The sequence below is a fragment of the Mobula birostris genome, chromosome 23 (genome assembly GCF_030028105.1).
Source record: "Mobula birostris isolate sMobBir1 chromosome 23, sMobBir1.hap1, whole genome shotgun sequence".
NCBI classification, from domain to species: domain Eukaryota; kingdom Metazoa; phylum Chordata; class Chondrichthyes; order Myliobatiformes; family Myliobatidae; genus Mobula; species Mobula birostris.
In genome coordinates this window covers 31,285,101-31,312,504 of record NC_092392.1, presented here as the reverse complement: position 1 = coordinate 31,312,504, position 27,404 = coordinate 31,285,101, and the positions used below count along the sequence as shown (strand labels likewise).

Sequence of the window (27,404 nt, the reverse complement as noted above, 5' to 3'; positions counted from 1 at the left end):
TAATAGTTCTAGAACATAAAAATTATTGAAAGGTAACCATAAAAATAATCAAATGAAAATATTAAAATTCATGGAGAGAACATTGATATTTTGAAAGGTATTTTGAAGTAGAGTTTAAAATGGAAAAGAAGTGAGGAATTTGCAGCCTGTGCCCAAGCCATCGCTAATGAAGTACTTACCGTACTTCCAGTTGGTGTTGTTGTTAATAATCTCCATCCAGAGTGGGAGGTCGGTCAAGTGCACTGCTGTGGACTGTAGTTTGATAGACTCTGGTTCTTTGGTGCTTCTGCTGGTCCTTGAATGGGGGGGGAAGCATGGGGGAGTTGGCTCTGTTGGCACAGAAGGGGACAGCGGGGGGGGGCAAGATTCAATGCTTTTTGCTGCTGCTTGTAAGAAGGGAGGGAAAAGGGGGGGCTTTGATATTTCTATCGTTCTATGGGGTTTCTTTTTTTTTGTAGATGTCTGTGAAGAGGATGAATTTCTGTTTGTGTACTGGATACATACTCTGATATTAAATGTACTTTGAAACTTTGAAACCATTTACATTTCTAAAACAAAAATACATTCGTCCAGAATTAAATGGTAAGATGGCATGAGAAATGCTGCTGCCAGCATAGCCGCCTGTCACGAGCTCTGCGGCTTGTGGTAGAGCACTGGGCTTTTAGGTTTCTCGAGCACCTGTATTTACTAACTGTTCGTTAAGCAATTGTGCTTTCTGGTTAATGTTGTCAAGTTCATTGAGACTGGCAAGGGCTTTCTGCATTCTCTGATTATTTAAAGTGGACTCCCGTTTGCAGAGTCCTTGTTTGTGGAGAATGATTTGCCTTACAGAGTTGTGGCTCCAATGCTCCATTGGAATTCCTATGTATAAACCTCTCTTTTCCTCTCCGACATTCCTCTGCACCTGGGTTGAGTCATTGCCAGCACTCACAGTGACAGAGTCTGCCATTCCTCCGCACACAGGGTTCACTCCTCCCAGCATTACCATCCACCCTACACTACCTCCCAGACTCTCCTACCAATGGTATGTTTGACCGGCAGGAAGGCTTTCATGGAAGGGCTGCTGAAGACGCTAGAGGAGCCTTTGTCCCCATAGATTGCACAGGACATTCCATCTGGCAGTCCAGTAATGAATTTTAGAGATACCAGAGGATGCAAAGCTCAAACTGGAAATTGCTATCTTCCATAATGAGTGAAGGACCATCAGAGTTGATGCTAAAACTTAAAGACAGCATACAAAATACACACAAAATTTAATAATTATAAAGATTTTGCACTTCAGTAGGACCAACCAGCTAGGTCTTACACAGTGAATGGTAGGGCACTGAGGAATGTGGTAGAACAGAGGGATTAGGGAGTACAGGAGTAATTCACTGAAAGTGGTGTCACAATTGTAAAGAAAGCTTTTGGCACATTGGCCTTCACAAATCAAAGTATTGAGTACAGAGGTTGGGATGTTATGTTGAAATTGTATAAGGCATTGGTGAGGATTATAGTGTGCATTTTTGCTCACTTACCTACAGGAAAGATGTAAAAAAAGGTTGAAAGAGTACAGAGAAAATTTACAAGGATGTTGCTGGGTCTGGATGACCTGTGTTAAAAGGAAAGATTAAATAGTTTAGGGCTTTATTCCCCAGAATGTAGAAGATTGAGCGGAGATTTGATAGAGGTATACCAGATTATGAGGGGTATAGAGAGGGTAAAAGCAAGCAGGCTTTTTCCACTGAGGTTGGGTAGTAATCTCTGGACTGCCTGTGCCATGTGACAATGACGGTAAGAACAGTTTGATGTGGCAGATGAATGTGTGGCTGAAGAATTGGAGCAGGTTGCATGGTTTCATATCTGTGAATCATTAAGATCTCTTCTGCAGAAAGGTCGACCTGTACAAAAAGGATGGTTTACACTAAAGTCAAGGAAGGCCAGCACCCTTGCAGACAGGTTTGCTAGAGCTGTTAAGGAGGGTTTTAACTAGGTTAGCAGGGAGATGGGAAGCATAGTGATAGTCAGAGGATGAAGCAGTTAATGTGATGGTAGATGCAGTGTGTCGAGAGACTGTGAGGAAGGATAGGCAACGGATAGGGCATAACTATTGCCAGTGGGATTGGTTGAAATATGTTTATTTTAATGTGAGAAGTATCAGGAACAAGGGTGATAAACTTAGATCATGGATCAATACGTAGATATATGACATTGTAGCCATCACACAGACTTGGCTGTCACAAGGGTAAGAATGGCTGTGGGGTGTTCTGGAGTTTAGATGTTTCAAAATAACTGAATGGACTCATTCAGTTTTCCCACAGAAGGCAGAGGGTGGTAGTGGAGGAAGCATATGATACCTGCAGGTCGGTGACTAGTGGACTTCTGCAGGAACCTGTTCTTTAACTCCTGCACTTTGTGATTTTTATAAATGACTTGGAGGAAGAAGAGGAAGGATGTGTTAGTATGTTTTACAGATTACATGAAGGTTGGTGGTGTTGTAGATTGTGTAGAAAGATGTTATCGGTTACAACAGGTTATTGATAGAATGCAGAACTTGGCTGAGAAACAGCAGATGTTGTTAAATCCAGGGAAGTGTGAAGTGATGTGTTAAGGCAGTACAGGGCTAATGGCAGGATTCTTAGCAATGTAGAGGAACAGAGGGATTTTAGAGTCCATGTACATAGATCCCTCAAAATTGTTGCACAAGTCGATAAGATGTTTGAAAAGGTGTGTAGTATATTCGCATTCATTACATAGGTGATTGTGTTCAAGAGCCACGAGGTAATATTGGAGCTCCATAAAGCTCTGATTGAAGTGTTCCGTTCTAGTTGCCTCATTATTGGAAGGATTTAGAAGCTTTAGAGATAGTACAGAGGAGATTTACCAGGATGCTGCCTGGATTAGAGAGCGCGTTTTACGAGGAAAGGTTGAGCAAGCTCGGGCTTTTCTCTTTGAAGTGAAGGAGATTTGACTTGATAGAAGTGTATAAGATGATGAGAGGGATAGATAGTGTACAGCCAGCATCTTTTTTTTCCAGGGAGAAAATGGCTAATAGGAGAGGGCATAATTTTAAAATGTTTAGAGTAATGTATAGGGTGGTGTTGGAGGTAGGTTTTTACTTACACCGAGTAGTGTATGAAATGCACTGCCAGTGGTGGTGGTAGAGACAGATGTATTAAGGACATTTAAGAGACTCTTAAATAGGCACATGGATTAAAGAAAAATGGAGGGCTCCATGGACAGGAAGGGATAGATTCATCTTGGAGTAAGTTAAAAGATTGGCACAACATCATGGGCCAAAGGACCTGTCCTGTGTTGTAATGTTCTATGTTCTATGCATGGTCACATTCAATGATGGAGGTACTGGAATTGTATTGAAGGCAGATTAGGTAAAAAGTTAAGAACATTTCTACTATCTAGGAATCTTTAAGTTTCATTGGAAGCATAAAGTGCACTCAATTCCAAAGTCCAGGGAAAACCCTCAGAGATGTATTGGCCTTCTCCATTACAGGGTACACTTACAGTACAATTATGGTCAGAGATCTGTTGAGAAAATCAGGAGCTAAGCTTATCCGAATATTTGCTGATTCCATAGTAGATACCAGGTTCAAAACATTTGTGAAGGAGATGAGCCTAAATGTTAAGAACAGAGAAAATCCACATGGGATAATGTTACTCTTGGAAAGAACATTACTATTGAGTAACATGCATAGGAAATGTTTCACCTCACCTGTAAAATATAAATACTTGATAACAGAATGAACACACACCAGTCCTCATAGAGGGGTCAGAAGTGCAAAGGGTGAGCAATTTCAAGTTCCTGGGGGTCAACATCTCTGAGGATCTATCCCAGGCCCAATATATCAATGCAGCTACAAAGAAGGCACGACAGCAGCAATACTTCATTTGGAGTTTGAGGAGATTTGGCTCTCGCAAATTTCTACAGACGTACTGTGGAGAGTATTCTAACTGGCTGCATTACCATCTAGTATTGGAGGGCTACTGCACAGGATTGAAATAAGCTGTAGAAAGTTGCAAACTCAGTCTGCTTGATCTTGGTCACTACCTTCCCCAACTTCCAAGAAATCTGCAAGGAACAATGCCTCAAAAAGGCAGCATCCAGCATTAAGGACCTCAGTCACCCAGGACATGCCCTCTTCTCATTCCCCATCACTGAACTGTTGCCACAACCTATAGACTTCTTTTCAAGGGCTCTTCATGATACATGAATTCATGAGTACAAGAATGAGATATACCAGCTTGTTGAGTGCTGTTGCAGCAATAACTTTGCAATCAGTGTTAGGAAGACCAAAGAGCTGATTGTGGTCTTCAGAAAGGGTAGAATGAGGGAACACAAACCAATCCTCCTAGAGGGCTCAGAAGTGGAGAGAGTGAGCAATTTCAAGTTCCTGGGTGTCAATATCTCTGAGGAATTAATCTGGTCACAACATATTGATCCAGCTGTGAAGAAGGCAAGACAGCAGCTATATTTCATTCAGAGTTTGGGGAGATTTGGCTTGTCACCTTAAAGACCCAAAACCTTCTACTGTGGAGAGAATTCTGATTGGCTGTATCACCATATTGTATTGGTTGGGAGGGTGGGCAATGGTTACTAAACAGGATCAAAGTGCGTTGCAGAAAGTTGTTAAATTAGCCAGCTCCAGAATGGGCTCTAGCCTCTGTAATATCCAAGACATCTTCAAGGAGCAGTGTCCATCTTTATGGACACCCATCACCAAGCTCTCTTCTCATTGCTGCCATCAGGAAGGAAGTGAGAAGCCTGGAGGCACACACTCAGTGATTCAGGAACAGCTTCTTCCCCTCTGCCATCAGATTTCTGAATGGACGTTGAATCCATGAACACTCCCTCACTATTTTTGCACTACTTGATTAATGTTCCAATTTATATACTGTACATTCTTACTGTAAGCATATATGTACTTACTGTAATTCACTGTTTTATCATTATGTATTGCAATGTACTTCTGCAAAATAACAACAAATTTCACATCATATGCCAGTGATATTAAATCTGATTCTGATTCTGGTAACAGATGTAACCCATTGCCAGTGGAGATGTTTTAAGCTCTGTATTCTATTACCCGCGTTCTATAACCCTCTTTTCTGTTACCCATGGAATCAAAGCCTTTAAAGGATTAAAAACTTACGCGAGGGCAGTGATATGTTACGACTTTACAGCACTACCCCGCAGCTGAGGTTACGGTGTACCTGGTTAGTGAAGTGAACAGGTCTTATTCGAACCGAGAAAGCTAAATCGCACATTTGACCGTTAATAAGTTAGTTTGGTTGTTTCAAAAGAGAATCCTTTTGAGTATCAGCAGTTTATTTCCGAACACAATCACATGAAAGAGAAAAGACACGTCATGGCTCAGGCATGTTGTTTCCTGGAGACCAATCTGATTGCGTCTCCCACAAACGTGCTGCATATGTTAAGCCAGCAGTCGAAATCTCAGCGAGCATTTAATACGAGTGGATCCAACAATTTATAAGAGGGCGTTGAGCATACGGTGAACCTCGAGATGAGGATGATTTATCATCTAGTGTGAGATCAGAATTGGACGCAGCCTGGTGCTGTGCACAGCTGCCCGTCCAGCTGCGGAATGGCAGCTTCACCGCAATTTCACGTGTCTAACTCGCGAACCGCGATCAATGGACTGCTCCCCCTCCGATAGCGCTGGCCATGGTGCTGAACCCAGTTTACTCTGCGGCAAAGCCTTGCCTTTGCTGTTGCATTTGTTCATATTGCTCCGGCGACATTTGTAAAAATCATCCCCACTAATTCTAGTCGGCTTGCTGAAAGTTATCAGATAAACGGAGGTGATTACACAAGAAAATAATAAGCGATGCAGTAAAGAGTAATGAGTACAACTGGTAAACCCCAGCGAGCGGCGAAGACCCGTTTATCCCGATTTCCTCACTGAGGCATTGAAATAGACGATTTCAACACAATTGATCTTTCCATCTCGGTGAGTGAAGAATATTTTCTATTGCTGTGTTTATTTAAAGTTCAATTAATGACACGTAGTACGGGTTTGGGATTTTCTGGGCAATACATTCGCTGTAAGGTGCAGGGGGAATCTGGATAGCCTGCTTCCAGTACTTTTGTATGTTCATGCAGTCAATAAGCTAATGCTTCACTATAATTTAGTCAGTGCGGGCTAAGGTGCGGGGGCGAGGAGGCAGTGTTCTACTTTAGCCCAGCGATCTGGGATGTGGCTTGGTGCAACAATGATGTACTGTTTTCCGCGAGTTGGCGGATGTGATTCGGTCTTTTTTTTTCCTGTTGTTTAGCGTGCGTGATAGTCTGCATATATGAACATGATGCCTTTTGTTTTAATATGTTAACAGAAAGCGATCTTTTGGGATTTCGGTCGCTTTCCAGCAAGGGAAGATCGAGCACACAGGCCGGTTTTAGGGATCATATCTGCACTCAGTGACGAATGCACAACATCATAGAGCACCATCCAGACATGGCTACTGCGCTGTTAGCTGGAGAAAAGCTCAAGGAGCTGATCCTTCCGGGGCAACAAGATGAGAAAGGCTCGCCCTTTGCAGCCTTCATGGTTCAACTAAAGCTAGAACTTCCATTCGACAGAGTAGTGTCCATCGGAACTGTCATTATCCCCATCCTATTAGTCACATTGGTATTCACTAAAAATTTTGCAGGTAAGAAGATCGAGAAGTACACAACCCAATATCATAACAATTATTTTAAAACTGTATCGGGCGGCACTCCCGGCGTTTCTGTTATACATTAACACAGGTTATGCATGACAGAAGTTCCACTGGAGCCGATCTGTCACTCGCATTTTATACCCTACCAGACACTTTGCTCTGTCGCGCGCCTGTTACTTTGAAGTTTTATTGGGACATTTTGTTATTGTTGACATCTGACCTTCAAAATGAACTGACAATAGCTATAATACCTCTTTAGTGAGTAGGCTTGTACATAGACCACTGCATTATACGTTTAAGGCGTCCTATCAGCCCGCCCTCCCTTAAAATTAATCTGCAGATTGTAAATAAATGAATTTACACCATGATGCTGAAACGCACAATCCTTCAAAAATACTTTAGTTCTCTTATGTATGAGCTTCCCCTTTATTTTAAAAAGGGAAAGTTTTCTTTAAAATATTTGCCAAGGCTGTCTTTATTTCAGAAAGAACTGGCGGGAGGATTGATTTTTTTCTCTATGATTAAGTGTGCATGGATGACGTACAACCGTGCAAGCACCATCAATATTTGTAATTTGAAACCGGTGCAGAACATTGCTTTCATGAAAATAGGGAGCGTCCAAAGCAAAGCCACCAAATTATTCACTTGAATACCCACGCACATTAAGGACAATTTCTTAAAATCCCATTAAATACACAACTGAAACTTGTACAATAATCTAGCTTCCTTTAGTGCTTTAAAAGCTCTGCACTCAAAAAAAATCTTCTGATCAATCAGTTGTATTGAAAACTAAACGTGCGTTATTCAGTAGTTACGACTTGTAACTTAACCTGTCTAACTCATTCCCCGAATCGAAACGGATTTAGGAAAGGAGTTAAACAGATCAAGCTAAGCATTTAAAAACTAACCCTTAGTGCAAAGCGTCATATTTAATTGCCCGGTCCATTCTTCCTAAAAAGACAAAAAAAACTCTTACCTTGCGTTCGAAGTTCAAAGTAAATTTATTATCTAAGTACATATATGTCACTGTATACAACCCAGGGTTCATTTTCTTGCGGACAAACTCAATAAATCCATAATAGGATAATAGCCATAACAGAATCAAGGAAAGACCACGCCAGCTTGGGCGTTCAATCAGTGAGCAAAAGACACAAACTGTACAAATACAAAAAGAAAAGTAATAATAATAAACAACTAAGCACTAAATATCGAGAACATGAAATGAAGAGTTGTTGAAAATGAGTCCATAGATTGTAGAAACATTTCAGTGATGGGGCAAGTGAAGTTGAGTGAAGTTATCTCCTTTGCTTCCAGAGCCTGATGGTTGAGGGGTAGTAACTGTTCCTGAACCTGGTGGTGTGAGTCTTGAGGCTCTTCCTGAGAGCAGCTGTGAGAAGAGAGCATGTCCTGGGTGGTGGGGGTCTCTGATGATGTATGCTGCTTTCCTGCAACAATATTTTGTGTAATGGTGGGGAGAGCTTTACCCATGATGGACTGGGCCATAACAGAATTTTCCATTCAAGGGAATTGGTGTTTCCATACCAAGCTGTGATGTAGTCAGTCAATATACTCTCCACCACAAATCTATAACAGTTTGGCAAAGTTTTAGATGCCATGCTGAATCTTTGCAAGTTTCTAAGGAAGTAGAAGTGCTGCCATGCTTTCTTCATATTCGCATAAAATATAGAACTTCAATTCTGTTTATTTCACTCAGTTATTATTTTGTAATTTATTGTCTTCAATCTAAATACTAACTGCCTCAAAAAGATGGCTCAGTATAAAAATCTATCAAGTTATAAACTATATTAAAAAAATGAGGTATCTCAAATAGTAATGGTGTCTTGGGAACCTTCACAGCTTGTCATTTACAGCACAGTAATCTGATAGTAATGTATTACAAATTTGAGTTTGCAGTTTGACTGCCAAATGGGTTAATTCATTGATATTTTAATGAAGCATGCTGCTTTGCCTCAGCACTAGTATTGGTTCACTCCTAGATGTGAGAGAGGACATCGATGAAGCATGGATTTTTGAAAAAAAACTCTCCACTAACCTTCATAACAATCTACATTTTACTAAATTAAGTATATTTGATTTCACCACTCATCCTTCTAAGATTGTAAGTTACAGCAAAGTTCAGAGTAGAGTCAGCAAGGGATACAAGCTGGCAATCAGATGTATAAGTGTTGTCCTCTGTATATTTATATACCTTGAGATAGATAGATGACCAATCTATGTGTTTGTGGCTCTCGTTGGCATCTGCATATTAGTGCTTCAACTGGTAAAGATCCAGTAGATTGTCTTTCCTTCTTTCATTTCTATTCATTGAAGTATTTTCCCAGTAATAGCATATTTCACTGCTGATAGCTTGATTCAAGGAGATCTTGCACTTTAAGGGGCCATCATTGAGCAGTAGAAATACAAAAAGGTGCTGCAAGATCGGTTCTCATATGCAGTCACGATGCTTATTATGTTTACTCATGTTATAGTGAACACATGTGACCAAACCTGACAACTGCAGGAGTATGCCTAAGGCTCTTGATTTGCTGAGCTGAGTGCAAATGTGTTTTGGGATTTATCTGGTAGTCCCTTTTCCCTGTGCCTCCATAGAAATCTGCACAGTGACATTAATACTCAGGTTGGGCTCATTGCCAAGGATGTCTAGGTCTGGCAATACTATTCCTAAAGAATAAACAATCTCCCGATGTTAGTTGGTTGGTGATAATGATGTGCCAGCTGTCTTCCTGCACTGTGTCTGTCTTCTTTATGTAGATATCATGTGGAGATCCTGATTGCGGGTGCCTGTTAACCCCTTTTTGAAGCTGCATCATTGTGAAAGATTTTATTTTATTTATTAGCCCTGTTTCCCCTACCACCACCTCCTCCCAGTCTTCTCTACTTGGTCTGGAAAGAGAGATTAAGATTTATTTCACTTCAGGATTTAGGTGAATTTACCCAGTGAATCCATTTCAGTTGGTGTTTAACACAGATTGGGTGGGCAAGTGAAGGGGGTTGATCTTTCTCTTGGTTAGATTTGATCCAAAGTGATTCATCTGGAGAATGACCCCATTTAATAGTGCAGACTCTGACTCATTGACATAGATAAGCAACATATATTTGGATAAACTAATTGATCATTCATGTAGATGTTAAAAAGTTCACTTCCTGGTAGCATCCCATCACATGGAAGGCATCAGTTTGTTCTTAACTTGATGTAGAAGCAACAGTTTTCAATCAGTGCTTGCAGAGGTTCCCAGCCTATGGTCCACTGACCCTTTGGTTTATGGTAGGGGTGCGGTCCATGGCATAAAAAGGTTGGGAACTCCTGAGTACTTGGTTAAATGATGGACGTCTTCCAACACAGCATTCACTGACTGATGGTTCTGTATGCTACTGGTGGTATTAATGCATAGATAATACAAGAGAGCTATTGAGAGTGTCCTGCCCTGATGTATCAACGTCTGGTACAGGAATTGCAAGGCATCTGACCTCATAATCCTATAATGGATTATGAGGACTACTGGGAGGATCATCAGGGTCTCTCTTCCACCTATCCAAGATATTTACTAGGAGCGCTGTGTATGCAGGGCCCTTAGCATTTTCAATGATTCCCCCCCCCCCCCCATCCATCCAGCCATCTCTTTGACCCCCTGCCATCAGACAGGAGGTACTGTAGCATTAGGACAAGAGCTCTTAGGATAGGAAACAGCTTCTCCCCCGAGCCATGAGACTACTGAACTCCCTGTCCCCACCCAGGTCTTGCTACCTATGAAGTGCCAGTGGCGTAATACTGTTTACTTTTTAACCTGTGATGTAAATGCACCTTAATATTTTTTTAACTTATTTGTGGTAATTTACCTTATGTGTTGTGTGTGAGGTGTATGTACTGTGTAGTGCACCTTGGTCCGGAGGAACATTGTTTCATTTGGCAGTATACATGTATACAGTTAAAATGACAATAAACTTGGATTTGAACTTGAACTTGAACTATTTATTTTCAATTTGTGATAGTATTGATTAATGAAATCAGAGCAGAGATTAATGTGTGAAATATGTCAATTGTTTTGAGTTAAAGTAAGTGATTTATATGCTCAAAACATAAATGAGATTTATTTGTTGATTACAAGTTTAGATTATTGCTATCAAATGATTCATTGAAACAATTGTTATATAAAATATAAGGATGACATTTGTTAATTTATACAAATAAAATGTCCGCTAATTTGTGAACTTACCCCCTAAACAGCATCTTGTCTGAAAATTGATTCAATTCCTCTACTTTGAATTTACTTTTAACATCTTGTACGTCTTATCAAAAATACACTGTCAGCTTTCTTTGTGAACATTGATTAGTATTTGATTTGCAATAGTTATCGATGCATTGAAATTATTAAGCTGTGAAGATCAACAAACTTATTCTTTGGTAATGCAGATGTATAAGTGTTTACCAAATGACACCCATATCTTAGAATAACATTATTGAAGTAAAACGAAGACTCATAATCAAAATGGTCAAGACCTAAGTGAAATTCTTCAACACTGAATTCCGGAATTTGTTTGTAAACCTGAGAAGGAGTTGCTAAGAAGCTGAGAGCAATTTCTGATAACAAAAACAATGTGGTACGTTTTGTGAAAGGTCTAATGATGTGAACAGATAAACAGGAAACTGTGTTCACTCATCAACCAGAATGTATCCTGACTGGAGGAGGAATTGACACCAGCTGAAGAGATGGTGAGTTACTCAATCTCGACACCTTAAAATGGATTGGAAACTTTGAGAAGGAAACGTCTTGCTGATGCTGGTAAGTGTCCATCAAAAGCATATGCATCTTTCTAGATGAATACAATAACTTTATCATTCTGATTTTTTTAATCAAATGCTTACATCAACTTCTGGTTGATGTAACAGAGTCCTACTTAGAGTTATAGATTTTTTCTAATTATGAGAGACTCGTTTTACCTTTATTGCTTCCACAGATGAGCTAAATCAACTGGGACACTGCAAAGCTTCAGCACTGCAAAAAAAGTGAATATCATCAGAGACATCCACACTACAAGCACAAACGCAGTTAATGTGGTACTTACATCAAAAATAACTGAATGCAGAATGAGAATGCTTAAATGCCACAGAGAATGTAAAAACTCCTTAGAGGAAGAGTGTATTCATTTCACTTGAAGGTCACTATGTACAAGCTGCTGTTGGACACTTATAACATTGCAACCTAAGAGTGCATCACTAAATTGCAGGTAATGCTGGACCCCAGAAGACTACAGTTCAGTCCGGTTATGTTAATCCATATTATAGCTAAGTGAAAAATTATGTGAACGTAGACTGCAAATGCTAATTGTATTTAGCCTGTTTGAATTCTGGATATAGTTATCAGTTTTATGAACAGGCATTATGGATCTAGGAGAGTGACTGCAATCCACTAATGCAGCAGAAATTGGAACATCATTGAAAAAAAATAATCACCTGCTCATAACTTAATATGAGGGATAGCTTACGTTTAAAGTTCTCGCAAGGATAGTTTTTAATCTTTAAGATAGATGAAACCTTTTTCTTCTGTGCTGCAGAGGAAACAATATTGCTTACCTCTTTCATCATATCTGCAGCCAATATCCTTACTGAGGCAAGTCCAGCTACCGCTCTTGTTAGACAAAGGTGTCAGGAGCAAGTAATCACCCAGTTCCTCCTGCATTTCTCAGGCAGAATAAATAAAGATATTTTGTGTCATTCCGTTTTTGTCCCAGTTATTACACAGAAATTGATTTATAGGTGTATTGTAAGGCATATTTCTCACACTTCACTTGGGTCCTTAGCATACTGCATTGATTTACAGCGTGACAATGAATGTTTATTTACAGGAAGTGCAAAGACTTTTATTTCTAGTATCCATGTTCTATCTTAACTCACTTTATTTGTTTATGCAATCAAAAAAGTGAATTGGTTGGAAAAATGTCTTGGATTGAGAGGAGATTCGTTAGAGGTATTGAAAATTATGAGAGGTATGGATAGTGTTAAATGCAAGCCGGCTTTTTTCGCTGATATTGGGTGGGACTACAACCAGAAGTCATGGGCTAAGAGTGAATGGGGAACAAGAGGGGAAACCTTCTTTACTCAGAGGGTGGTGAGAGTGTGGAACAAACTGCCAGCACAAGTGGTCCATGTGAGCTCGATTTCAACGTTTAAGACAGTTTCGATAGGTACATGAATGGTAGGGTTATGGAGGGATATAGTCCTGGTGCAGGTCAATGGGACTAGGGTGTTTAAATGGTTCAGCATAGACTAGATGGCTGAAGGGTGTATTTCTGTGCTGTACTTTTCTATGACTCTATTATGTTGCTCATATTGTAGTCATAAATTGAGCAAATATTGGCTGGTGGGATGGGTGACAAATTTTTGATTGCAATCGCTCACAGGCTGCTGAAGTTCACCACTGGTCAAGTGATGAACCCATCCAGCTATCTATACAGAAGATTTTAGCTGCTATACAAAAGGCTGACCTTATTAAAGTATCCAATAAAGGCCATGCAAGCGGGGAAGGGTTCTTCTCCCACATTGTATTTGTAAACATGGATTTGTCAAATCTTAATCCTGCCTGGGTTTATTTTTTGACAACTCTGGCAAACAGATTATAGTGACACTGTTGAAAATGATATCTGCAGGAAGATAATTATCTGCTTACTTGTTCTCAAATGTTGGTGGGGGAGGACTTGGAGGGCATTTCTTGACTATTGTGATTGAAATAGTTGTGAAAAGTAATTTTTAAGGAGATTTAGCACTTTGCCTTTCGAGGAACGACGATTTCTGATTGTTACTGTCAGTGCAATGAGCCTTTAGTCTGAGCAACGTTATTGTAAACAAGTTTAGTTTGCTGAGTCTGATGGTGGAGCGGGAGACGTGGATGAAAGGAAGTCAAAAACACAAGAAAGTCTGCAGATGCTGACCCCTCTCCCCTATTTATCTATTTCCCACTCTGTCCTTTCAGCTCTTCTCACCAACCTATCACCTCCCCCGGGTCCCCTCCTATTTCCATCTCTCCTATGGTCCACTCTCCTCTCCTATCCCATTCGTTCTTCTCCAACACTTGACCTTTCCCGCCCACGCGGTTCACCCATCACCTTCCAGCTAGTCTTCCTTCCCCTCCTCAGATCTTTTCATTCTGGTACCTTCCTCCTTCCTTCCCAGTCCTGAAGAAGGGTCTTGGCCCAAAGCATCAACTGTTTATCCATCTCCATAGGTGCTGCCTGACCTGCTGAGTTCCTCCAGCATCTTGTGTGTGTTGAATGAAAGGAAGTGCCTGCAGAAAGGGGGGGGGGTGCAGGTGTAGACACATCTAGCTCTGAATCACCAGGCAAGGTAATTTAATTCCAAGCAACTGGTTTATTGATCATTACAGAATGCCTCTCTGGTGCTTCCCACTCCCTCCCCTCTCCCTTCCCCTTTCCCAACCATGATTCCTCTCTCCCTGCCCCCTTCCCACTCTCAGTCCACAATAGAGACCCATATCAGAATCAGGTTTATCAACACTCACACGTGTCATGAAATTTATTTTTCTTTGTGGCAGCAGTACAGTGCAATACATAAAATTACTACAGTACTGTACAAAAGTCTTAGGCACCCTAGTTATATATATCTACCTAAGAATGTTGCATCGTACTGTATGCCACCAAATACTACCTTGAGGTTCATTTTCTTCCAGGGATTTTCTGGAAAATAAAGAAATAGACTTTATGAAAAACTATAAATGACCACGACTGACAAACAATCAATGTGCTAAAGAAAATAAATAATGCAAATATAAAATAGTAAATATGTAATACCGTGTTGCAGAGTCTTTAAAAGTGAGTGCGTGGGTTGTGGAGTCAGTTCATCATTGAAGTGACCAGTTCAGGAGGCCAATAGTCGTTCCTGAACCTGATGGTGTGGGAGCTAACCTGTACCTCCTGCCAGATGGTAGTAATGAGGAGAGAGCATGGCCAGGATGATGAGGGTTCTTGATGAAGGATGCTTTCTTGGTAGGCTGGAGTTATTCTGGTAATACCGAGGAAATGGGCTCACATAGCTTTGCCTGGAGTTGTAAACAACATAGGTCCATGAATTTTCTCAACCTTACGATTGAACTAGGCTGTGCCTGCTGGCGCTAGAACATGTGAGTCTGCAGGTTGCTGCTGCTTGGGGCGTGGTTCAGTTTAATATCAGATGATGTATCCAGTACACAACCTGAAATCTTTACAGGAAACAGAGGGAAAAAAGAACCCCAAAGAATGAATGACGGAAAAAAGTCAAACCCCAAAGCACCCTTCCTCTCCCACACTCAAGCAGCAGGCAAAGCATCAACTATTTCCCCCCCCCCTTACTCCAGCATTAGCCCCCCCACCACCCACCATGTAATAGCAAGCCCCCAGTGACAGTGGTCTGGAGTCCATCAAAATCTGCTGTCCATTCTAAAACCATCAACGTGCAGAGACATTGACCTGTGTGCTCGGTAGGAAAACCCTGCCATCTTCACCAGCAGGGTTGCCACCCTCCGAATGTGTAGCTGGTTTGTGACGAAGGAAATTAGTTAACAAGAAGTTGGTTAGCGTGGTTAAATTGATCACGAGGGACACGTGCTTGCTTATGGGAGCGTAAAGGGTAACCTGCGTGGAACACGCTGGTGTGCTTTTTCCATTTGCGATTAGATGTAAATGTGTTGCTTGCTGGTTCCCCTGAGAGTCCACAATCTGCACTCTGCTATGTCACGATTTTTTTTCCCTTTCTGAGCACTTAGATTGCGGTGGTTCCTTAAGATTGTCATAGCCGGGGGAGTAGTGGGGATGAGCTCCCACTACCTATGTAAATGTTCCCAGTGGTCTGCGCCTTAAAAATCCTCTAACAACCAAGTCCTGGCCTTCACGTGTGGATTCATTATTAAGCCCAGAAGAACAGTTTCTACTGGCAGGAGGAGGGGGAAAGGCAGGTTACTGGTGCCTTAAAACCAGACACTTCAGGCAGATGGGCTCATCAGTCCTGACTGGCAGCTCACCCAGGAGAAGGAAAACTCTGATCTCAACTGGTTATACCCACTCATGGGGAAGGCTTAGGGCGTAAACCCAGAGGGGAAAGTCCAGAGCTGGAGTCCCTAAGGCAGTCCTACGTTGAGTTCAACAGTGGATGGCAGCTCCTGTGACACTGCTGGTGCCAAACTGTCCCTGCCTCCAGATTCATCAGCCGTGTGGAAAGAGGGAGCCTGCTGCGTGGGGAACAGCTTACTCTCCATATTGTACTGCCCTGGCTCGTGTACTGGCTTGCATAGATAGCTGGCACGCAACGTCCATGGTCAGCCTTGGCCAGCGGAGGGTTACTACTGTACATCATGGTATTCTCCACTCCATAGTAACCTACTGAGTTGGTGTCACCACCCACTCCCATTTACAACAATGTTGTTGCTGACTTGAATATTCTGCTCAAGACTCATTTATAAATAACAAAGAATATATATCGAGGGAGAGAAAAATGTACAGATGCTGGAAATCTGAATTAAAATAGAAATTACTCAGAAGGCTCAGCTGGTCAGGCAGCATCCATGGTAAGGGAAGCCATTAATATTTCAGGCCAAAGTTCCTTCATTATAATTGGCAAAATGAGAAACCATATTAGCTTTAAGTTACAAACATGAGGAATTTTGCAGATGCTGGAAATCCAAAGCAACACACACAAAATGCTAGAAGAGCTCAGAAGGCCAGGCAACGTTGACTGTTCATTCATTTCCACAGATGCTGCCTGACCAGCTGAGTTCCTCCAGTATTTTGTGGGTATTGCTTTGGCTTTAAGTTGTAGAGAGGGAGCGGAGGGATACAAAGGACAATGGGAACATCACTAATAGGGTGAGGCCTTACCTTCATTGGTGATATCCTCTTTATGAAGCTGTCTGGTTGAGAGATTAATAAGGGAAGTTAGAGAGGGGTAAAAAAAAACAAACCAAGCAGCATGTAAGAGCCAGGAAAAGTAGATCAGAACTGTTGCAGACAACTAACATTTGCAAAGGAAACAGAAATGGCTGTAGTTCTGCTTAACTGGTTTTCTTGTAACCATATTAGTGGGGTGGCCTGGTTCAAAGTGCTCAGATCATTATGGAATTTCTCCTGTTCGGTCTGCTCAAAAGCTTTTCTTTAAATCATTCTTTCACAAATTTGGTTGTAGCTTGGAGTTCTAGGTTTATTACTGGTCTTTCAGAATCAGAATCGCAATATCACTGGCATAGGTCGGGAAATTTGCAGTCTTTGTGGCAGCAGTACATTGCAATACATAACAATAGAGAAAAAACTGAATTACAGTATATATATTAAATAAGTAGTGAGATGGTGTTCATGGGTTCAATGTCCATTCAGAAATTGGATGGCAGAGAGGCAGAAACTATTCCTGAATCGTCATGTTTCTGTACCTCCTCCCGGATGGTAGCAATGAGAACAAGGCATGACCTGGGTGATGGGGGTCCCTAATGATGGATGCCGCCTTTTCGAGGCATCGCTTTTTGAAGATGTCCTGGACACTACGGAGGCTGGTGCTCTTGATGGAGCTGACTAAGTTTACAGCTCTCTTCAGCTTAATCTCCTCAAGCTCCTAATGAAATATAGCCACTGTCCTGCTGCCTTCGAAGCTGCATCGATATGCTGGGCCCAGGATAGATCCTCAGAGATGCTGACACCCAGAAACTTGAAATTGCTCGCTCCTTCCACTTCTGATTCCTCTATAAGGACTGGTTCATGTTCCCTCCTCTTTCCCTTTCTGAAGCCCACAATCAATTCTTTGGTCTTACTGACGTTGAGTGCAAGATTGTTGCTGCGACACCACTCAGCCAGCTGATCTATCTCCCTCCTGTATGCCCTCTCACCTCTGTCTGAAATTCTGCCAATAATAATTGCGTCATCAGCAAATTTATAGAGGGCATTTGAGCTGTGCCTAGCCGCACAGTCATGGATGTAGAGTGAGTAGAGCAGTGGGCCAAGCACACATCCCTGAGGATGCCCATGAGAAGGAACTGGTACCTCTACACTGAAGAGGCTCTCACTACACTACAGGATATTCCAGAGTTTTCACCCAATGCAAATGAAGGAATGCCAAAATCTTTCCAAATAGGGATGCTGGGTGACCTTAAGGATATTGGAAGTGGTGCTGTTCCCATTGCTTCCTGTCCTTGTCTTCCTGTGAGGAAAAGTTAATGTACTTATAAGGCAGTAAATGGTAAACACCACAGCTAAACTGAACTGGTGTTGCAGACACTGAAGAATTAATGTGATGGATGAGTTGTCAGTAATGGATGAAGCTGAGCTTCTTCAGTATTGCTGGAATTCAACCAGGAATGTTCAAAGTTCAAATTAAATTTTATATATTGCACTGTAGTGCTGCTGCTGCAAAAGATAATAAAAGACAAATGTCATGACATATGTGAGTGATGATAAACCTGATTCTGATATGGGTCTCTATGGTGCACTGAAAGTGGGAAGGGGGCAGGGAGAGGGGAATCATGGTTCGGAAAAGGGGAAGGGAGAGGGGAGGGAGCAGGAAGCACCAGAGGGACATTCTGCAATGATCAATAAACCAATTGTTTGGAATCAATTTACACTGCCTGCTGTCTTAGAGTTGAGTGTGCCTGTGCCTGCACCTGAGACACCCGCCCACCGCCCCGGGCACTCCTTCTCCGCCACCTGTCCCGCACCCCTCCTGTAGCGCTCCCCCCTCGCTTTTCCCAAGATCGTTTGATTCCGCCAGATTTACAAACTCTCTCTCTGCTCCACATTGACAAATACAGTGGTGCAAAGGTCTTAGGCACCCTAACTACATACATATACCCAAGTCTTTTTCACTGTAAATATGTCAACATGTACAATCCGGAGATTCATTTTCTTGCAGGCATACTCTGCAAATCCAAGAATATAAAAGAATCAATGAAAGACCTTCACCCTACAGGACGGACAAACTACCAGTGTACAAAACACAACAAACTGTGCAAATACAAAAGACAAAAAATAAATATTAAAAACATCAATAAATAAGCAATAAGTATCAAGAACAGAAGATGAAGAGCCCTTGAAAATGAGTTTATAGGTTGTGGGAACAGTTCAGTGAGGGGGCAAGTGAAGTTGAGTAAAGTTATCCGTTCTGGTTCAAGAGCTGATGGTTGAGGGGTGATAACTGTTCCTGAACATGGTGATGTGAGACCTGAGGCTTCTATACCTTCTTCCTGATGGCAGCAGTGAGAAGAGAGCATGACCTGGGTGGTGGGGGTCCTCGATGAGGGATGCTGCTTTCCTGCAAAAGTGCTGCATTAGATGTGATCAATAGTGGGGAGGGCTTTACCCGTGATGAACTGGGACATATCCATTACTTTTTGGATTATGGAATGTGGAGAGCATTCCATCGCACCCCTGACTTGCGCCTTCCATATGGTGGCAAGGCTTGGGAGTCAGAAGCTAACAGGCTCTAGAAGCCACAGTATAACTAGTCCGGTAAGATTCTGGTCTGTGGTGGTTTCCAGGATATTGATGATAAGGGATTCAAAGATGATAATGGCATTGAATGTCAAGGAAAGGCAGTGTCTATATGGACCCAGTTACTGCCATGTGTAACTGTAACCTACCAAATATCAGGCTTAACCAAGATGTTCTGCAGGTCTTGTTAGATGCCATCCAAGACTGGTGCAGCATCTCAGTCACTGTAACTGGAACAGAGCACTATGTAAGTGACCATTGCCGCCTCTAATCTATCAAGGGAAGGTCACTGATAGAGTAGCTGAAGCTGTTCCAATATAGGATGCTGCCTTGATGAACGAATACCAAGAAGGCCTGGGGTTGGAGACATTGGCAGGGATACAGCGCAGAAACCAGGCCTTCCCTTCAAGTCTATGCCAAAAGTCAACCCCATTTATACTAATCCTACCTTTTATTCTTCCCATTGTCATGATCCCAACTGAACAGTGCCTGGCATCCAAGTTTCAGTGCTCCAAATCCCCAGAGTACAGTTAGCTGCCACTGTTCCTGAAGGTGGGATTGAGCCCAGATCCTCGGGCACTGTGAGGGCACTCTACAAGCTGTGTGTCTGAGTGGATTTTTTTTGCCCACCAAATCCCTTTGAGAGTAACTTTATCAATTAATGGCTCATTGAAGATAATGCTGTTGATACCACGGGCATGTTCACTTCTGCATTTCAACTCTTTTGTCACTGTTTAAGCTGTGAGATGATCTGGGTGTGATCACATCTGTGAATTCAAAGAACAGGAGTTGTTGCCAAACTGACCTTTACCTCAAAGAGGCTGACTGCCAAGTTCTCTGACACCCCCTCTAACCTTTGTCTGGATCTTGACCCTACCTTTTTTTCTCATCATCCTTTTGTCTCCAAAACTATTGCAGACCTCATCATTTCTGAAGGTTATCCCTCCACGGTCTCCAGTCTCACTGTTCACTGATCACATACGTCCTACCTCTACCAAAACCTCAAGATTCACAAGCCCAAAAGAACCAATATTTTATCCTGTTCTTGTTTACAGAAATTACTCCTTTCTACTTCCGCTCTGTTCTCTCTCCTCTTGTTGAGTGTGTTTCTAGTAATATCCATGACACCTCTGATGCACTTTTTGCCACACAGAGTGCCTATCTTCATAAATATCCAGACCCTCTATGCTCCATCCCACACCAGGATGGCAAAGTGCCTTTGTTTCTTCATTAAATAAATGCTCCATTCTTCCCCTTCCACCAACTCTATCTGTCCCTTAGCTAAAATCCTTGACATGGTGAACAATTTCTTCCTCTTTCCTTACTATGGTTGCCGTTCTACCATCATTTACAGGATGCTCAACCATCTCTGTACTATCTCCTATGTTTCATCTCTCACTCTCCCTCTCCTTCCCTACTGAGCAAGCATATGGTTCCACCTGCCCATATCTTCCACCCCACCAACTTCAGATGACCGTCCACAATAATTCCACCATCACTCACATCGTCCCCCTCTGTCCTCCCTTCAGTCTGACAGGACAACTATCTCTGTGAATCCCTTTGCATCTCCGTTGCACTCCCCGTCTCTCTGCAATTTCCCATGTAGACTTTTCATTCCAGCCTCCAGCAATTAAAAGATGGCCTATCTTTGACTGTGTTCAAGTATTGGATTTTGATTTTTATCTCAAAGCTCAAAGTAAGGTTACTATCCAACTGCACACGTCACCGGATACAACCCCGAGATTTATTGTCTTGCGGGCATTCACAGTAAATACAAAAACACAATAGAATCAACGAAAAAAATCATACACAAGACAGACCAACAACCAATGTGCAAACGACAACAAACCATGCAAACACAAAAAGAAAAAGAAACAAAATAACAATAAATAAACCAGCAATAAATATCAAGAACACGAGTTGAAGAGTTCTCTGAAATAATAACAATGAGGAATTTAAAGTTGCTGACCCTCTCCACCTCTGATTTCCCTGATGAGAACTGACTCATGGGCCTCTGGTTTGCTCCTACTGAAATCATTTATTTACAGAAATGTCTCCATTTACTTCAGATTCATAGCATCTTCAGTATTTTATTTTTACAATGTTTTGTCACATACTGTAAGCTCCAAGCTTATTTCTGAATGCTTGCTCTGTGGCCTTCTCTGGCCTGGTGATCCAAATACAGTACTACACAAAAATCTTAGGCAAATATATGCAGTGCCTATAAAAAGTATTCACCACCCCTTAGTCCTGACAAAGGGTCTCGGCCTGAAACGTCGACTGTACCTCTTCCTAGAGATGCTGCCTGGCCTGCTGCATTCACCAGCAACTTTGATGTGTGTTGCTTGAATTTCCAGCATCTGCATAATTCCTGTTGCTCACCACCCCTTGGAAGTTTTCAGGTTTTATTGTTTTATAACATTGAATCACAGTGGATTAAATTTGGCTTTTTTGACACTGATCAACAGAAAAGACTCTTTCATGTCAAAGTGAAAACAAATTTCTACGAATTGGTCTAAATTTATTACAGTTATTAAACACAAAATAATTAATTGCACAAGTATTCACTCCCTTCAGGTCAGTACTTAGTAGGTGCACCTTTAGCAGCAATTACGGCCTCAAATCTCTATCAGCTTGGGGATTGTGAGTGAACAGCCCTTTTCAAGTCCAGCCACAAATGCTGGATTGGATTGAGGTCTGGGCTCTGACTTGGCCACTCCAGGACATTAACTTTGTTGCTTTCAAACCATTCCTGTACAGCCTTGGCTTTATGCTTGGGGTCATTGTCTTGATGGAAAACAAAACTTCTCCCAAGTCGCAGTTCTCTTGCAGACTGCATCAGGTTTTCATCCAGGATTTCCCTGTATTTTGCTGCACTCATTTTACCCTCTACCTTCACAAGCCTTCCAGGGCCTGCTGAAGTGAAGCATCCCCACAGCTTGATGCAGCCACTACTGTGCTTCACCATAGGGATGATGTGTTTTTGATAATGTGTGGTGTTTGGCTTATGCCAAACATAGCATTCAGTCTGATGGCCAAAAAGCTCAGTTTTGGTTTCATCAGACTTCCAGATGAATTCAGAGTCTCCCACATGCCTTCTGGCAAACTCTAGTCAAGACTTCATGTGAGTTTTTTCAACAGTGGCTTTCTCTTTCCTGTAAAGCTGTGACTGCTGAAGCACCCTGGCAACAGTTGTATGCGCAGTCTCTCCCATCTCTGTCACTGAGGCTTGTAACTCCCCCAGAGTTGTCACAGGTCTCTCGATAGCCTGCCTCACTAGTCCCCTCCTCGCAGTTACTTAGTTTTTGAGGACAACCTGCTCTGGGCAGATTTACAGCTGTGCCATATTCTTTCCATATCTTGATGATCAACTTAACTGTGCTCCAAGGGATATTCAGTGACTTGGAAATTTTCTTGTATCCATCTCCTGAATTGTGCTTTTTCAATAACCTTTTCACAGAGTTGCTTGGAATGTTCTTTTGTCTTCCTGGTGAAGTTTTTGCCAGGATACTGACTCAGCAACAGTTGGATTTTCTAGATTCAGGTGTATTTTTAGTACAAACAATTCAAGCACCTTGACTGCACACAGGAGATTTCCATTTAACTAATTATGTGACTTCTAAAACCAATTGGCTGCACCGGTAATGATTTGGTGTGTCACATTAAAGGGGATGAATACTTGTGCAATCAATTATTTTGTGTTTTATATTTGTAATTAATTTATATCACTTTGTAGAGATCTGTCTTCACTTTGACACAGAAGAATATCTTTGATCAGTGTCAAAAGCAGCCAAATTAAATCCGATGTGATTCAATGTTGTAAAACAATAAAACATGAAAACTTGCAAGGGAGGGTGAATACTTTTTATCTGCACTGTATATAACTAGGGTGCCTAAAACTTTGGCACAATACTGTAGAAATTTTATGCATCACACTGTACTGCTGCCACAAAAAGAACAAATTTCATAACATATGTGAGTGATGCTAAACCTGATTCTGATATGGGTCTCTTTTGTGGACTGAGAGTGGGAAGGGGGTAGGGAGAGGGGAATCATGGTTGGGAAAAGGAGAAGGGAGAGCAGAGGAAGCAGGAAGCACCAGAGAGACGTTCTGTTATGATCGATAAACCAATTGTTTGGAATCAAATCACCTTGCCTGGTGTCCTGTTGTCTCAGGCCTGGGTGTGTCTGTACCCACACCACTGGCACTGGCACTCCTCTGCCATCTGTCCCACACCCCTCCCATGGTGTTCCACCCTTGCCTTTCCCAACATCCCTTGCTCCTGCCAGATTTACAAACCCACTCTCCACTCTACTGTGACAAATACACTAATGTGCAAAAGATTTGGGCGCCCTCGTCATATGTATGTGCCACGAGACTACTATTTATCCAGAGACTTTTTAAATGTGAGAGTACCTGCCTCGACTACCCATTCTGTATGATGCAGTGAATTCATTCAGGCTGTGTCTTTAATCTGTAAGACTCTTTTGTTCCCAATATCAGTATTCATAATGCCATGCTCATTTACCAGAGCTAAGGAGCTTCCAGCTGTTTGAGCAGCCTTAATGAAACTTCTGTTATACTTGCAACATTAGATACAAAAACCATTCCTCAAAGGGACATCACAAAATGAAAGAAATGTTCTTTTTCTCCTCATAGAAACACCTCGAGCCAAGGGTCACTTAAAAGCACCTGGATCAGGTTAAATATAACACCTTGATGTTGGCACAAATGGTGTGATCCCAGTCTTCAAAGAAAGGCACATCATTAACTAAGTATATGTTTAATCTAACATATATCATTGTTAAGTCATTGCAGAACATTCCATGGAACATTATCAGTATTCATCTTAAATTATGGAACAGAGCAGGTCATTAAAAAAATAGTTCAACCCTCGTAAGTCTGTTGCATTTCCTTAAGAACTTAAAAAGCATTTTAATAGAAAAATAGAATCCAATGAATTGCTACAACACAGAAGAAGATCAGAACATTGACATCGTTCAAAGATGCAGTATCTAGGCATATATAATCACTTTGAATGACAGTCGCTGCTCAACTGAGAAAATCGGTGGATGCAACTCACATTTCAGCTTTACCTTCAAAGGGAACTTATTTATATTATTTAGCTCTGCGGCATAGAGTTAGGCTCTTCTGACCATTTGAATCCTGATGCCCCACCCCTGATTAACCCTAACCTAATTATGGGACAATTTACAGTGACTAATTGGCACATTCAGTAGGTCTTTGGACTGCAGGAGGAAACCGTACATTCCACAGGGGTGGGAGGGAAGGTACAGAGATACTTTACAGAGCAGCGCTGGTATCGAACTCTGAACTCCGGAATGCCCTGAGCTGTAAAAGCGTCGTGCTAACCACTACGCCACCATGCTGCCCAACCTGGTGGAGTCCTATTTCAGCTTCCATTTCTAAGGTGACAAGAGTTACAATTTTGGGCAACAACGTCCAGTGTTTCACTATTTTTGCTCTGGACGTTTTCAACATTTCTGCACTGGGCACTTTAAACCAACAACTCGAGAAAAATATGAAACTTAAGGTTTTAAAAATGCAACACTGAGCAAGAATAAACAAAATAATCCTGGAGCAGGGGTTCCCAACCCAGGGTCCACGGATCCCTTGCTTAATGGTATTGGCACAAAAAAGGATGGGAGCCCCTGCCCTCGAGTGAGGTTTTATTATTCAAGATCTATAATGCAGAATAAAGAAAAGAATCAGTAAATTAGATATAATTTTCCTCATTTCTGTCATTTACTGTGTATATATAAAGAGAATAACTCAATTCTTTATATTATTTGTAAGTCTAACAGATGTGGTCTTAGGCTAGTGTTTTACATTACTTCCCAATCCTCTTCTCCTACAAAACTTGCTTCTCCTTTGCAATACACACAAAATGCTGGAGGGACTCAGCAGGTCAGGCAGCATCTATGAAAAAGAGTGCAGTCAACACTTCGGGCTAAGATCCTGATGAAGGGTCATGGCCCAAAACTTCAGCTATACTCTTCTCCATAGATGCCGCGTGGCCTGCTGAGTTCCTCCAGCATTTGTGTGTGTAGCCTGGATTTCCTGCATCTGCAGATTTTCTCTTGTTTGTGCTAACACAGGGCATTTTTTCAACTTTATTACGTTTTTCTTGTTTTCATTAATTTTATTTAGAATGGTGCTCTGTGGAAAATTGTGACTGGGTGGGGAAGTTAAAATCTGCATATTTGTAGGCCTAGATCCAATTAAGTTGTGGAGCTCTATTCACTCAGCAGAAATAAACTATAGATGGTTTTAATTATTGAACGGGATGATACAACTGCATTGCTCTGTGCAATTAGACTTGAAGTATTCTTTCACCTTCAAAATAGATTTGTGGCTGCAGTAAGTATGAATCTTTTAGATTCATGAGGGATAATTGTTGCGTATCACTGCTGCAGTGCACAAAGATAGAATTTCAAATTGCACAGATGCACATGGCTGGTAAGCAGTTCAGGAATTCACCTGTGGTTTAGATTTTGCTAGGAACGGTATCTCACTCACCATCAAGAGAGGGGAGGGGGGAGAGGGAGAGAAGGAAAGAGAGAAGGAGAGGGAGAGGGAAAGTTAGGGGAGGGAGAAGGGGAGAGGGGAGGAGAGAGAGACAGAGAGAGGTGGGGGGAGAGAGAGAGACCACTCAAGCGCATGGGCCTTCTCTTGACAGCAGTGTACACCGCCTGCTGTCTCAATGTTTCAAACTTCCACGACAACTTAGTCGATGACATTCTTTCTATGAAAAGTGACAACGAATACAATATTGTACATATTAGAAAGATAATCTGGAGGTCAATGATTCATCCTGATATTAATATGCTTAAGAGCAGTCAGTTTAATTTCTCTATTAGGAATTGCTACCTATTCCTGTGCTTAACTTGAAGCCTATGCAGGCAATGTTTGTCGGAATATACATGTCCATACCTAGCTAGGACTCGTCTCTTTTCCATGGGACCAAAGAGAAGTTTAGTTCTCAAATATAAAGATGTTATTATATCACTGGAGACACAAGACACTGAAGATGCTGGAATTGAGAGCGACAAGCAGTTTGCTGAAAGAACTCAGCTGACAACCCTCATCCGCCCAAAGTGATGGGTTTTAAGGCACCAGTAACCCGCCTTTGCCCCTCCTCCTGTCAGTAAAAATGGTTCCACAAGGCTTAGTAGCTAAGCCACACACGAAGGCCAGAACTTGGTTGTCAGAGGTTACTTGAGACGCACGCCTTTGGAAGCATTTAATCACAAGTGAGAGCTTATCTCCACTACAGCCCCTAGCTATAACAATATTAAAAAACAATTTCATATGTTCCATACAATCATGTATACACTATGTATTTAAATACTGAATGCAATTAATTCTCCTTTGGCTAGCTTGTATCTGAACATTCTCACCCCACCCCCTCACAGGGAACACTTACTAAGAACACAAAGTGAATAGAAAATACCGTATACAGTTCTTAGCAAAATCTAAAGATTAAAATTGGTTTGAGCAGAAGGTGTAGAAACAAGTGCAAATACAGAAGGGTGAGGCAGGAGCAATGAAGGGTGAATAAAGTTAACGTTTCAACAGTGTCTCTCTTTGTAGATGCTACTGAGCATTTCCAAAATTTTCTATTTTTATTTCAGACCTTTAGCATTCAGGCTATTTTGTTTTCCAAATATAGCCATTTAAAATAAAAATGCAATCATAGAACACTTGAAAAACTGTTCAATAAGGCAGTGACAAATCAGTATCATTACCATCAATTGTAAGCTAACCTGGTCTGAATCCCTTTTTATAACCGGCCTGATTTTACACTCCACTGACTTCAGTGCATCTGATTTTATTTATTGTTGTTCAATAACCATGAATTCTTCTTGCACACCTAGGCAAATGTTCAATGCTAAGTTTTTTTTATATCACTTCCTCCCCCCCCCCCACCTGTCTGTAGGTTTCTCAAAATTAGTCTTTCCCGAGCAAAATGGTATATTTTACTTTTTTTTATACCAAATTTGGAGATAGGAACAGAGTTAAAAATTGGGTGTAGAATTTATTGGGGTTTTTCAGCAGCATTGCATTTCTTTTGCCCACGTTGATTTATTTACCGAATCAGCTAAACTGAGTAAACTGGATTAAATTTGCTTCTCTTCAAACCACCATGCGTAGCAGGAGAGAAAATTCGCCCGATGGAGTGGGTGAGAATAAATTGGCATCTTCCTTTAATCTCTGGCTGAGAAAAGCAACT

General features: G+C 41.5%; 1 protein-coding gene across 1 annotated transcript in view; it reads left to right on the top strand.

The window, feature by feature from the left end:
- Positions 1–6,440: 6,440 nt before the first annotated feature.
- panx2 (pannexin 2) overlaps positions 6,441–27,404 on the top strand; it is a 54,335-nt gene continuing 33,371 nt past the window's right edge. Inside the window, exon 1 of the mRNA XM_072241859.1 lies at positions 6,441–6,666. Coding sequence (XP_072097960.1) covers positions 6,441–6,666 — 226 coding nt within the window. The remainder of the gene's footprint in view (positions 6,667–27,404) is intronic.